The sequence below is a fragment of the Cygnus olor genome, chromosome 12 (genome assembly GCF_009769625.2).
Source record: "Cygnus olor isolate bCygOlo1 chromosome 12, bCygOlo1.pri.v2, whole genome shotgun sequence".
Classification (NCBI taxonomy): Eukaryota; Metazoa; Chordata; class Aves; order Anseriformes; family Anatidae; genus Cygnus; species Cygnus olor.
Genome location: NC_049180.1, coordinates 18,116,823 through 18,130,047, shown reverse-complemented (window position 1 = coordinate 18,130,047; position 13,225 = coordinate 18,116,823). Strand labels below are relative to the sequence as shown.

The 13,225-nt window shown below is 35.3% G+C and overlaps 1 protein-coding gene and 1 long non-coding RNA gene across 2 annotated transcripts in view; one reads left to right on the top strand and one right to left on the bottom strand.

Moving 5' to 3' along the window:
- The window catches only part of TENT4B (terminal nucleotidyltransferase 4B), a 41,913-nt gene extending 37,221 nt beyond the window's left edge, over window positions 1-4,692 (top strand). Inside the window, exons 11-12 of the mRNA XM_040571355.1 lie at window positions 344-508; window positions 1,802-4,692. Of these exons, the coding sequence (XP_040427289.1) occupies window positions 344-508; window positions 1,802-1,981 (345 nt within the window). The 3' untranslated portion in view covers window positions 1,982-4,692. The remainder of the gene's footprint in view (window positions 1-343; window positions 509-1,801) is intronic.
- On the bottom strand, window positions 2,013-12,423 carry LOC121076755. The gene is made up of 4 exons (XR_005823695.1): window positions 12,087-12,423; window positions 9,938-10,032; window positions 4,726-4,879; window positions 2,013-2,147 (listed from the first exon to the last, which is right to left on the bottom strand). It is a non-coding gene; the product is annotated as an uncharacterized LOC121076755 (long non-coding RNA).
- Window positions 12,424-13,225: the final 802 nt, after the last annotated feature.

The following is a 13,225-nucleotide window of genomic DNA, read 5'->3' as shown; positions in this document are numbered from 1 at the left end:
CTCTGGGAAAACTGTATTTCAAAAAAGACTGGTAGTCCTAAATCATATGCTTCAAAAGTAATACAAAATGCCTTATTTAAAAAAAAAAAAAGCTTGAATGGGAATTCTGTTTTAAAAAAAACAAATAAAAGATAAAGCCCCAAATCAGAATCATTTACCAATACATTTTTAAAACAGTTTGTTGACTCAGTAAGAATTCTGGATTGCAAGTTTTAATATTTAATAAACGCCTTTCAAGTTTTGCCCATTGCTAGCTTTAATTTTAAGGGAAGACTCACTCACTTTATAGAAAGACTCACTTATTCTTAAGAAAAACTCACTAATACTTTAAATTTTCCTGAAGGATTCTGATGGAACACCTTGCAAAACCTCTAAACAATTGAGTTGTCGTCAGTCTACGACAAACAGAGTGGGGTCACAAGAAGTGTCACTGGAATCCTCCCAGTCAAGTGGGAAAACACAAAATAGCCAAACAGCCAATACATCCAGCAACACGAACAAATCTCAGGTTTGTGAAATGTTTAAAAGCAACAACTGTGTAGATTATTGGAATATTACACATGCCCTCCATGGAAAGATAGTTTGTTCTGGAAAGAAAACACTGTGCTTTTCTCTTCCCCTTTGCCCTACTAGAAAACTTTGAGCACTGAGTGTATCTAAAAATTACCTGGTTCTCTGTTTAGATTAGAGAGGTGAACTTACAATGGTGCTTTTCCTAGCCTTAAACAGACTAAATTGGAGTGACTTTGTTTGGGGAAATCTAGATTTGCCAGAAGTACACACTTGTGTTGTACAAGTTTCCTTTATGCAAAAATCACGTTGATCTAGTCTTAACTGCTGAATTTGAGATCTAATGAGATTTGCATGCACTTTAACAAACAGCAAAAATGTACGTTTAAACTATGACTGGCTGTTGATCCTTGTTGAAATATCTTTTAATAAGGAAGATGGAGATACTCGCTGACATGAAATTCCCTCTAATTTCCCCTTAAATTCAAATGTCTTTATGATAAGACCTACCAGAGTTTATATACTAGAGGGTTTCTCATGTTGAGAATACTTCTGTGATGACTCAGTAATCTGGAAATGCTATGTGCCTCTATACACAATATACCTCTGGATAGATGCAGTTTACATTTTTACACTTTTTCAGAATTTATTTTTCATTCATTAAAAAAGTCCTAGTCTGGAATCTTCTGGAGTAATATTCCTGAAAAGTAATTCTGAAGACTTGCTGGTTCCTGTTTGCTGGTGATCTCTAGCTAGTAACAAGGAAGTTTAAAAAACAAAACAGGCCTTGGATATATACTGCTAAATTCTGTTGCTGGAATGTGAATATGCACAATCTGACATAACGTGCCATCTGCAAAAAGATGTGATATAAAATTAATCTTGGTCTTAAAAGAGTGTTGTCTTAATTGGGCAGGGAAGATAGATTTGAGCAATCTTCATCTCTTCTTGGATTATGGACTTCTGTTTCTGTAAAACACTTTTTTGATGGCCGTGCAGTGGATGAGAGAAGAGTTCTATCATTTTCAAAATTCCAAGTGCTATATACTTTTCACTCTCTTCATTTGAATGGCTTCGGGTCTAGAGATGAGCATTTTTTTGCAGCCAACAAAATGAAAAATATGTGGTTCTGTGCTGCTGCCTAAGCAATGGCCTAGCTTCTTTTGCCATGTCAGGTTGTTTGTGTTAACACTGCTGTGAGTTATTAACGTCCTTGTTATCTGGAAATGGGGTTGTGTAATTGCCACACTTTCTTCTTACACTGACTTACCAGGCTCTCTTTATTTTGCAGCATGGATCTGCACGGTTATTTCGCTCTTCTAATAAAGGCTTCCAAGGTCCAGCAAACTCAAGCCACGGTACCTCAGTCACAAACAAACAACATCAAGGCAGCAAATCACACCATCAGTACTTCCATGGCAAAAAGAGGAAACACAAGAGGGATGCAACCCTTTCAGACCTTTGTAGATAGTTGCCTATTTTATGACTGTTCTTCTGTGTGCAATGATCTCATGCTACAGGATAGTTTGATAGTGACTCCTTGGATCTCTTCCGGAGCTTCAGACTGTTCAGACATTGATTAGCAACTGCATTTTTTTTTCCCAGCTCGCCACGGAACGGATCATGAAGATTGATCACTGAAAAAAAAAAAAAAGAAAAAAAAAGAAAAAAAGGAAAAAAAAAGAAAAAAATAAAAAAAAAAGAGAAAAAATAAAAAAAATAAGGAAAAAGGCTGCTCATTTGATAAGTCATATGCTACAACAGGGTCATTTAGGATATAAAAGCTTGAATGTAAAATAAATGTATTTCCCATCAGCTCATGCTGACCTGTAGGGGTAGTACTCAGTGTGTCTAGGGGTGGTAACAAACAAATAAAAAATAGGAAAAAAGGCAAAAAATTGTATTTTGAGGGAAACCCAGCCTTTAAAGGTGAAAGTAATTTGTGCATGATTTTTTTTATTATTTTTGCATATACTTACCATTTTATTGTGTATATATAGATGACCATATAGGAAAACTGACATTTGTAATAGTGGATTTGTTAATACTTTTTACATAACATTACTGTTTAAATTGTAAACATAAATTTTTCTCAGGATTAGTTTGGAAAATAATTTGAATTGTCATCTTAACATCCATATAAAGAGACATTACTAGTTATATTGCTCAGAATTTCTTTTCTTGGCATTTCAAAGATTTAATAGAACATTTGATCTGCAAAAGCTGTTCCTCTGAAAGAAAAGTTTATAGTGGCAAATGAAATTTTTTCATTTGTGTAAAGTGTAGATGTACTTCGTGTAGACACTGAGCTTGTCATCTCGGAGAAGTAACCTTCACCTTGTTTTCTAGAGTGCCATCATTTCAGGCAATGGGGTTTTATAGTTGCACCTTCTTTCTCTTCCTTGCCTTAGTGGTCCCCCCCTCTTTTTTTTTTTTCCTTTTTCCTTTTTTTTTTTTTTCCACTTTGGGGGGTTGTTTAGTTGGTGTTGATGATTCTTTTTCTCCCCCCTCCTCCTCCCCAGTTTAAAAAACAAAACCAAAACAACTCAGTTTGTTACAGACGTTTGCATTCCTGGGCTGCTTAAATCCCATGCCTCTTTGTTTGTGCCTTCCCTTCCATTTCCAGGTCTGTTTTTTTCTTTTATATTTATGCTAATTCCTGTAGGAGATGATAACTGTTGAAGCTTTAAGTAAATTTTACAATTAAAGTATTTTTTCTCACTCCCCTCTAAGGCATTTTTATATTTACACTTAATAATTAAAAACAAAACAAACAAAAAACCTTCAAATAATGAAATATATTTTATATTGCCTTAAAGACCCAAATCTTTCATATCTCATAGTATTTCTTTGTTGATCTAGTTATCACTTCATTTAAACTCCGCATTTGTCTGGTTCAGTCACATTTTAAGCCTAGGCTGCAGTAAGCTTGATGCCATGAATGCGAATCAAATGTGTAACTACAGGCATAGTTTGGAAAAGGGGTTGGGACACTTCAATGGTAAAATGTTAAGTGGCATTTACTTTCACACATTTCTTTAAAGAGGAAAGTCTGTACTTGGCATACGTGGCTGTATTTAATGCAGCTGTTCTGGAGATGATGCTTTTATAAAAAGTACTATTAGCTATTAAAAACTTTTTTATATACATTTGCAGAATTCTACAGACCAACCTGACCTTTACTGGGCACTAATGAGTGCAATGATTTTAAAAGTAAAATAATGCTAAAAGACCAGAACTGGTGTCATCACTTAAATTAATAAACATTTTCAATGTGTTAAAGTGTTTTACTTCAAAAAGGAAAAAATATATATATATTCCAAAAATGTTGAAAGTCATAACAGTTGCTCAAACACTAAGCTTAAGTGATGTTAATTTGACAATATTTTTTAAAATTTTTAGATTCATATTTTAATTTGAGATAATTTTATCAACACGATGTTGAGCTTTTGTTCATAGAAACTAGTAAAAGTTATACCACATTATGCATAATCACAGTATTTATTTTGTTTTAGATTATTGTGAATGTGTAGACTTAAGTTCACCGCTTAGGGAACAATTATTTATAAATTATATTAATCCAGTATTGTTAGCTGCTATTAGCAAAACTGTTCCAAAACTTAATACTTGCAAAGATCTGTATCGCATTTACCACACTGAAGTGTTTTTAAAAGAATCACCCTCATTGTTGAAAGCAAATGTACTCTTAGGGTGCAGATATTAGTGTTCCAATAAGCATGTGATAATTTTAAGGTGGTGGTAGCGGGAAGATAATCTTGATTCCATTGGGAATCTTAGGTTTGCCTCAATTTATGGTTTTCATAAATTTAATGGAAAATAGCTTTTCCTGGACTGCTCAAGTTTCTTTTTGGTAAACAGTATCTTTCTAAAAGAAGAAAAAAAAAAAAAGCATGAAGGAAGAATTGAGGTATTTTACATTGCCTCAAATGACCAGCATTGTATTCATAAAATACTGTATATCTTGCAAATCTTTATTTAAACAGAACAGTTGAACTGTTCGTTTTTCAATCTGAAGTAAAATACTTTCAAGACCTTTTAGTTTGCCTGCTCATTTGTCTTGTACATTTCATCTCTGTATTTGACTCAAGTCTAATTCCTTTTTGAGTTTCAATACTTTTGTGAAGATTTTGTGAATATATGAAAAATAAATGTTTAATCTAACTACTGTAGTTTATCACCATTCTTGACACTTACCCTGTTTTTCCCTTCGCAGTACTGGAAGGAACAGAATGAACAGAATAGTCAGACCGCTTTGTAACTTTTGTAGTATCTGGGTGCTTCTCGCTGGGCACCTTTACCTTCTGTTCAAGTAGGGCTGGTCTGTGGAGCTGAAGCAGAACCTGTGTTTCTGAGAATGAGAGAAAAAATATATATGTATATTTTTAAGTATTATTTTTCTCTAGCTTTCCTCTGCAGTATACATAGGAAACTTGTGCAGAGGTTGGTTTACTTTGAGCTCCAAACTTGTGTTGCATCTAGTGCTGTAGCTGCAGTGCAGCTGTTGTTCAGAAGTGGCACTCTGAGCAGGACATTGTGGAAATACACAAGTTAATTTGGGTTACCTTTGGCTAGAAAGTTTGTTTAGCATAGTTCCTGAATCATGGTTGATTTTACTAATGTATGGCTTTGGTTATCTTCCTTGCATAGATCAGTAAGAAGGCATACATACTGACAGCTCTTACAGACTTGCTGCTGGTAGTTTAATACAGACCACCTAAAATTCTTAGGTACGCTTCCTGTTGAACATCAGGTTGACTTATTACTCTTTTTTTTTTTTTTTTTTTTTACATTTTTAAAGGATAGATCAAATAGTGCTTATAGCTTAAAAGTTGTGTATTATTTTTTTATATTGTCAGTCCTCTACCTTGTGGCAAAAAGAAGGTGAACTGTAGGTAATTCTTTGTGACACACCATGATTCTGTTTATTGACCTCCATGTTCTGCGCAGCATCCTCAGAATTTACATCTCATGTTTTTAAATCTTAAATAAAGTTATTTTCCTAGAACTAAATTGTTAGAAAATAAGTTGTCCAATTGCTGGTGGCAACTTTTTCTTTCAAATTTACTTTCAAAATGGATCTTTTTCACTTCATTTCTGGAGTCATCATGTACGCTTTCTAAATGCGATATGTGAGCAAGTAATTAGAAAATAGTCTATCTTGAAAATGTTAAATGTTTAAAATGTTAAATGTTAAAAAATGGCAGCCAGACATTTGACATCTTGACGGATACTAAAGCTCGCGATAGATGTTAAAACTGAATATGTGACTGCCAACTTTATTTCCTGAACAGTAAAAGCTGTAGGAGATTGCAAAGTATGCAATTACTCAAGAAAGGAGTATGTTTACCCACTCAGGGGTTGTAATAAAAAATACCTTTTGATTATTCCAGCTACTGTTAAAGTGCAAAAACTAGTGATTACTTACTCCGCTGATTCCTACAACTTGATTCTTTTGCTTAACAATGCAAAATGATTTTCTAGAATCAAGTTTGTCATGTCTTGAAATGGTGTTTCTTTGTCCTGAAAGTGCAAAATGCGAGAGCTTCATTTTCTATCTAATTTGTAGTGTTTGTGGAGTTTCTCAGAAGTGTTTTCCAGTTACAGTGACCTAAATGTTAGTGTCTTGACTCTATTTGCGTGAGCCATTTACCAGGAGTTCTGACAGATATTCATGGCTTCATGAATTGTAAAGCGTGTACACTTGTGTGGTGTTGAACAAAGTCTGACAAACCATTGGTGCAGTTCTGTTGAGTGTTAAAAACAAACAAAAAAACCTACCCTTGTGCACTGGTATAAAACTACTTTTGCTTAGGTATGGAACAGTGTTTGACTCCTGAGCTGAAAGATCATTAAGCAATTAAATTCTGCTGATTAGCTATTAGGAAAACAATCAGTACTCTCAGCTGCATTTTTCCAGGTCTAAAGTTCATTTACTGCAACAGATCTGGTGATAGCAAAATCTGAAAATAAACCTTCTGGTTAGACTGTTCTTTTACGCAGCCTGACCATGTAGCACTACAGTATCTTCTCTGAATTTAATGTTACCATCTTAAAAAACAAAACAAATCTAAAAACAAATCTAACTTGCTGGTATGGATACAACTGATGGTTGCACCTAGAGTATGAAGAAATATTTTTGCCCCAATAACATTATGTGGTTTAGGTGAAATATGCATTAATGCTTACTGTTTGTAAATCCCTAGTTCTGTGGCCTATTTCCAAACAAGACTTGTTCATTCTTACAGCAAGTAGGGGACTGACTAAGGATGAGATGTGTGTTTTTTGGTTGTTTGTTTTTGTTTTTTTCCTCTTCACTACAGTGGATATTGAATCAAACTCATTTGTGGTTGCCTGGTAATCAGTAACTATGAAAAGACCATTCTCAGTCAGAAAAATCAATGACTTAAACCAACAGCAGGTAGAAATCTTTCATATTTTCTTCCTTCAGTGCTAGCTTGTTTGCTTATTCTTTTCGAAATGTTTGACAGTGCAAGGGAATAATTTATAAGGTAATGTAACCTTTTCTATAAGATTTTTATTTACACCAAACAACGTCTTACTAAACCTATGTTATAATGTTATCTTGTATCCATCAAGGTGACAAAAAGCAGTCTAATTCCTGAAAACTTCAGGTACCTCAGAGCTGGAGTGCGTGCTGTCCAGTGAATGACTTCTGTGCAGTGTCTCAGCAACATACCCCAATTAAGAAAGGTAGTTTGAAGGTTTCTGTTTTGCAATGTTGCTTATACATAATACTAGTAACTTAAGGTTATAGTAGCTTATTTGGTACTGCTGAGCTACCATCTGCACTCCTCATACATCCCAAATTCTAGAGAATCCCACTACTCTAAGAGTATAACTTTAGAAAACTGTATATTTGTGCTTAAAAAAGAAATGTAACCAATATTAGCAGGGTTCAATTGCCAGTGGCTAAGAGCAGTGCCTGCTGTGGAGAAAGGAGCCGTTGTGGTGACCAGCTGCCCTGGCACCTCCCTGGCGCATGCAGGCAGCCTTCGCCTCCTCTGGCAAAACAGGCCATAGAGTGGGCCCACCTTCCTAGGCAAAGTACTTTATTTAAATACACTTAACAATTAAATATCTCTAAATTCTTGAGAGCAAAGTCACATGCTGGTCTATCAAAAACAGAACAAACTTGGAGTACATGGGCAAATACAGATGTTGGGAAACCTAAAAGCTGAAGCATTAATGTAAAAGGGAAGGAATTCAAACTTTTGCAGTTTCAGAGAGCACTGGTCTGAAAACTTTCCTATGCATGGATAGTTTGATTTAAAACAAACAAACAGAACCCTAAATCTTCAAATGGTATTACTGCACTTTATTTCTACTGAGTAAAACAATATTTTACATTACAATGGTGATTTTAGAGGGATATTTTTGAAGTAAAAACATTAACAATTCACAAAATAATGCTCGTTCTGTAGCTTCTCTATATTATGTACTTTTTCTAGTTATCAACACTATCAAATCTGTCCATGAAAAATACTGTACTTGAGTTGTGTGTATGAGTTTCTGTACATGTACCTTTGGGAGAGTCTGAATATTCTAATGTGGTTTAGTGTGGGAAAACTACAATTAGCAATTTTGATGAGCTGGTGTAATACTAAAAGGACATATATTAGAATTGATGTTTACTTTCCTCATGTCATTATTAGAAAGTTATTTTCATTTCTTGTTTCATGGCCTCCTTGATATTTTGATTTTATACATGTTTTCTGCCTTTGACACATCTGGCCTGTATGAGAAATCACAGGTGTCCTTTTCTACTGGGTCTGGCTGGGATGTTAACTTTCCCTGCAGCAGCCCATACAGTGCTGTGCTCTGCACTTGTAGCTAGAACAGCAGTGGTATCACACCAGTGTTGTGTCTGCTGCTGAGCTGTACTGGCACCGCATCAGGACTCTCTCTAACCCTCCTAGGGGGTGGGCAAAAAAGTGAGAAAGGGACATCACCAGGTGATCTAAACCAACCAAAGGGATGTTCCATACTATACGATGTCATACTCAGCAATAAAAGGTAGAAAAAGGAAGAAGAGGGGAGGGGTGGGCTCTCATTGTGAAAACGTCTGTCCTCCTGAACACTGGTTACTTCAAGGCCCTGAACACCAGCCCTGCTTCAAGGATGTGGTCAACCATCACTCATTTGTGGGAAGTAGAGAGTAGTTTCTTTCCTCTGCACTTCCATACAGCCTTCACTTGTTTGTTTTTTTTTCCCTCCCTTTTCCCCTTTCCCTTTTTTCCTTTAGTTAAATAGTTTAATTAATAATCTTTCCTTAATAATTATTTTTTCCCTTTAATTAAATTATCCTTATCTCAACCCGTGAATTGTTCTTTCCTTTACTTCTTCCCCTCCTCTTCTAAGGAGGAGGAGTGAGAGAGCAGTTGTGGTGGAGTTCAGCTGCCTAGCATGGTAAAACCACCACACCTTTATCCTACCTGCCTGCTGGCATCAGTTAAGACTTGATTTAATGAGCAGGTAGATCACTATTAAAGAACAGTAAGTATCCATTTTTGATATAATCAAAATTTTTGATACAGTGGAACTCTGATTTCACTACAGTAACAAACTAAAGCATTTCTCATCCTAGTTCTTCTCAGCTTTAGGATAATAACTATATCGGTATGTTTGAACATGCCAACTACATGGAGGAGAAAACAGCCTTTTTCTCAGTATAAAGGAAAACAAAAGTGTTAGAATACTTAAAGCTCTCTGTGCTAATATAAGGCTAGATCCTGAGGTAATATAAATCATTTTTGCTCCATTAGCTTCAATATAATGGAGCTATGTTGATTTAACCAGATGATTTTGTCCACTTTAAAATTGCTTTGTAACAGACTTTTTGTTTGTTTCAGTAAATCCATGTTTTCTAGTGGATTCTCTAGGAACTTTGTTGTAGAATTGTATTTTAATTTATGTAGAAACATTTTTCCCTAATAATACACATGGTCTCTTTGTTCCTTCCTGATTTTTCCAAAGTATTTTTGGTTTCAAATATGCCCTTCTAGCTACTAATGTAAAGATATGGGAATTGCAAATTGAAAACAGCTAAATAGTTTCATCATTCACTGTGAAAATAAAACGTGTTCTTTTTTGTGTTCCTTAAGTCAATAACATCTTCCATTTTATTATAAACCCCACCTGCGGTGCTGTAGTTTCTAACAGAGAGATGGCCTCCTTTCATTTATGTTCTTCCATTGTATAACTTATCAATTAAGGAAAAGAAAGAGTGACCACTCAATAAGATCATCATAATCGTTTTTTAGTCAGTAACAGACTGGATCTTCTGTCATTCTGCACTGCTGTGGATAATTTGATTTCCAGACGAAAATGTTAACATTTTAATACAGATCAACTTGAGTATACAGAAGCATTATAAAATAGGTCTGACCTCTTAGTGCAGTCCAAATCACACCCACAAGCACAGGTAGAAGGTTTAAGCGATCAGCCAGGCACTGATTTTAAGGCACAACGCATGTTCCTGCTCTGCAGAAAGAACGTTAAATATGAGTGAGAGAGGAGATGGAAGTACTTTTCTGATTCTTAATTCAAGAAGTCAACAAAACCTCACAGCCAAGGCTTCAAAGCTGAAGAACATCTCGTGGTGAGATGAACTCCTAAGTCCTTCAGTTCCTTTAGAAAATGGCATATTAACTCTTCAGTCATATAGGTACTTTTTTGGACCGTTGATGCTTTCCATAATTTCTTCTATTGTTTCACAGTGCTGTGAGTTTGTATTGTTTTTAAAGTTTTATTTGGAGAAACTACTTTTGTAGAATTAAGTCCCACTGACTTACATGAAATATGGAATGCTAGAAAATAAGATCTTGGTTCCAAGTCAGTTAGAATCTGGGAGACTTTTAAAACAAGTAACAATTATGACAAGATACCTGAGTAGCTTTTCATTTCCCTAAAGACACGGGTAATTCATATGGAATTGATTGCTTTATTTAAAGAAAAGCAGCAAATTATTCCCAACAGTTCCTTCAATTGATCTGAGAGACCAGAAATGCAAATTACAAAATAGCAGCGCTTTCTTTTTATCATGGCTGATACATGATATCCTGTAAATGCAGATGATATCAATGTAACAGCTCAGAATAATTTCCCTTTCATTCCTTCCTAAGCGTATAGTGTCTAGCACGTTGGGATTGTTTTATTATTAGACATCTTTGAACTCATAAATTTGCAGGAAATAACACAATTTACTCAAACTATTTGTCTCATCATTCTCTAAATTAAGTTAAGACTGTCTTGGTCACTTTTTCTGGATATTTGATTAACTGCTAAAAGGCAGCGTGAAAAAACATAGTTTGCTAAAACAGGCTATTTTCTGTGATGTTGCAGGATTTCAAAATACCATTAAAAATAAGTAGCTATATCTAAAATTCTTTGTGCTAATTTTAAAAGTACATCTTAATATATTGTGCTTGTTAAGATCATAGAATCATAGAATATCCTGAGTTGGAAGGGACCCATAAGGATCATCGAGTCCAACTCCTGAAGATTATATTATGCCTAAAAAAAAATACCCACTAAATATTCTACTGCATAATAATTTTCAAATTAATCTTAAGGATTTAGAAGTATTTTCTGAAATTATGACTATGTTTCTGATTTGCCTTCTTCGTATACTTATTTGCTCAGCAGCTATCTTTTGAGTATTAGCTGACTAATTTATGGGATAGAAATCAAAATGCTGAAACACTTTGCAATTAAAATTATAAAAAAGTAACTTACTGGGTCCAAAATCAGCCCTTTTACTATTGTGAATAGTCCAAGCAAGTGTATCCTGAAGGCAGGCTCACACACTGACTTAAGAAGCCAATTTAACACCCCAAATCAGAATTGTACTAAAAGAGTGCTATATTTTCTTTCATTTCTGTTGCTTTTAAAAAATGGTGACTTTTTTTTCCCTCTTTTGTAATGGTTCATGGCACTGGGCATTATGGCGATTTACCTTGAAGCATACATCCTCATTGTACAAAATAGACTTCTGTAATGCTCTGTAACTCAGTTTGTAAATGCTGCTGCACATAGACTCAGTATAAATAACATATCAACAGGTAATTCAAATACAAAATTGAAAAAGAGTTTGACTTTTGTTATATTAGATTTTATCAGCTAATGTGTGGCATTTTATTTTAATAACAAATCTCTATTTATGATAGCTTATCCAATTCAGTCTGGAAAGATTTGATTTGTGTGTTTAATACAAACATGTACATTTTATGTGTTCAATATGCACATATTGTAGAGCTGCTGGACTTTTCCTGAAAAAGTGCTTGTGAATAATAATGTCTGCTCATCTGAGAGTAACATTTTCAGGGAAGCAAATAAAATCTTAGGGACTGCTATTTTCTAATTTGAACAACATTTTCAGATGGACCTTCGATAAAGGGCTCTTATTTTCATAGTTTCAAACATCTACAGTTATCATGTACACACAGGAAATTTTGGATAAATATATAGGTGCAAAAAGATAAACTAATAAAATTACAGGCTAGGTGCTATCACTCTCTCCCAGGACAGAACCTTACACTTCTGGCAGTCGCAATGTCAGGCGCTCTCCAGTAAGGGGTGGTAGCATCTCCTTTGTGAAATTCAGCCGGCTGTACTTCAACTGTGCGGCACTCGAGAGAAAAACTAGCTGCAGAAAAAGAAATGGGGAAATCGATCCACAGCATCTGTGGGAGCCAACGAAATGTATCTTAATTTCTACATTTCGCTTTTTTTCCTTTTATATCCATTTTGCTAGAAATGTATTATGTTAGTTACTGATAGTTTAAGAGTAATCTGCGCAACAGTGTACATACAGCACTTAGTGTTTTGGAACTGCTAGCATTAAAAAATTACAATGTCAGTAGCACTGAATCATGCAGGAATTTTAGAACTTTGTCTGGAATAGCAAATATTTGTGGATATACAGAAATGATGTTAAGCAATCTGTGTACTCGGAAGGTCCACAAAATTCTGATGAAGTAAATGGAATCCATCTGTTCTGAAATCAGTCCATTTATGATCTCAGAAGAACAATGTATTTTCCATTTCCTGCATTTTTTTTAATCCCTGTTATCTACTCCAACATTCAGTGAAGACAAAGAATTCTTTTTAACAAGTGTTTTACTGGAAGATCTTTTTTTTCTCTCCCCTAAGAAATGGTTCGAATAGCCTATGCACTGCTTCCATGTGAACGCTCTAATAATTTCCCAGTGCTTTTCAGATACACAGTGTCCAAAACAGGAACAGGAAGACCCAGGTAAGATGAAGCAAGTTGTACAAGACTGCCCATAAAAGTGTCACAGGACACAGAACAGAGGAGCAGAGTCCAGCCTGTTTGCTGCCCAGTCCTGTGCCTCAGGTATGATAACTACTAATTCTCCAGCTCTGTTGCTTATGTGCTTGTCCCATGCAGCTAAAACTAGATTTTTATTCCTCTCCAAGATTCCCAGTCCTAGTAGCATCCTGATTGCCTGGTAGTGTCAGAAAACACGTTTCCTATTTGCCCATCACCATTCAGACAGGAGCGAGGTGAATGCAGTTGTCCTGCCTGTGGTGAATGTGCTCAACTGCTGCTCCCTTGGAGGGGGTGAATTCAGGCACATAGACTTGGGCCTACAGAGAAATTGCCAGCTGGCTAGCAGTGCCCACACCAAAACCATAGTATTTAGTTCCCATG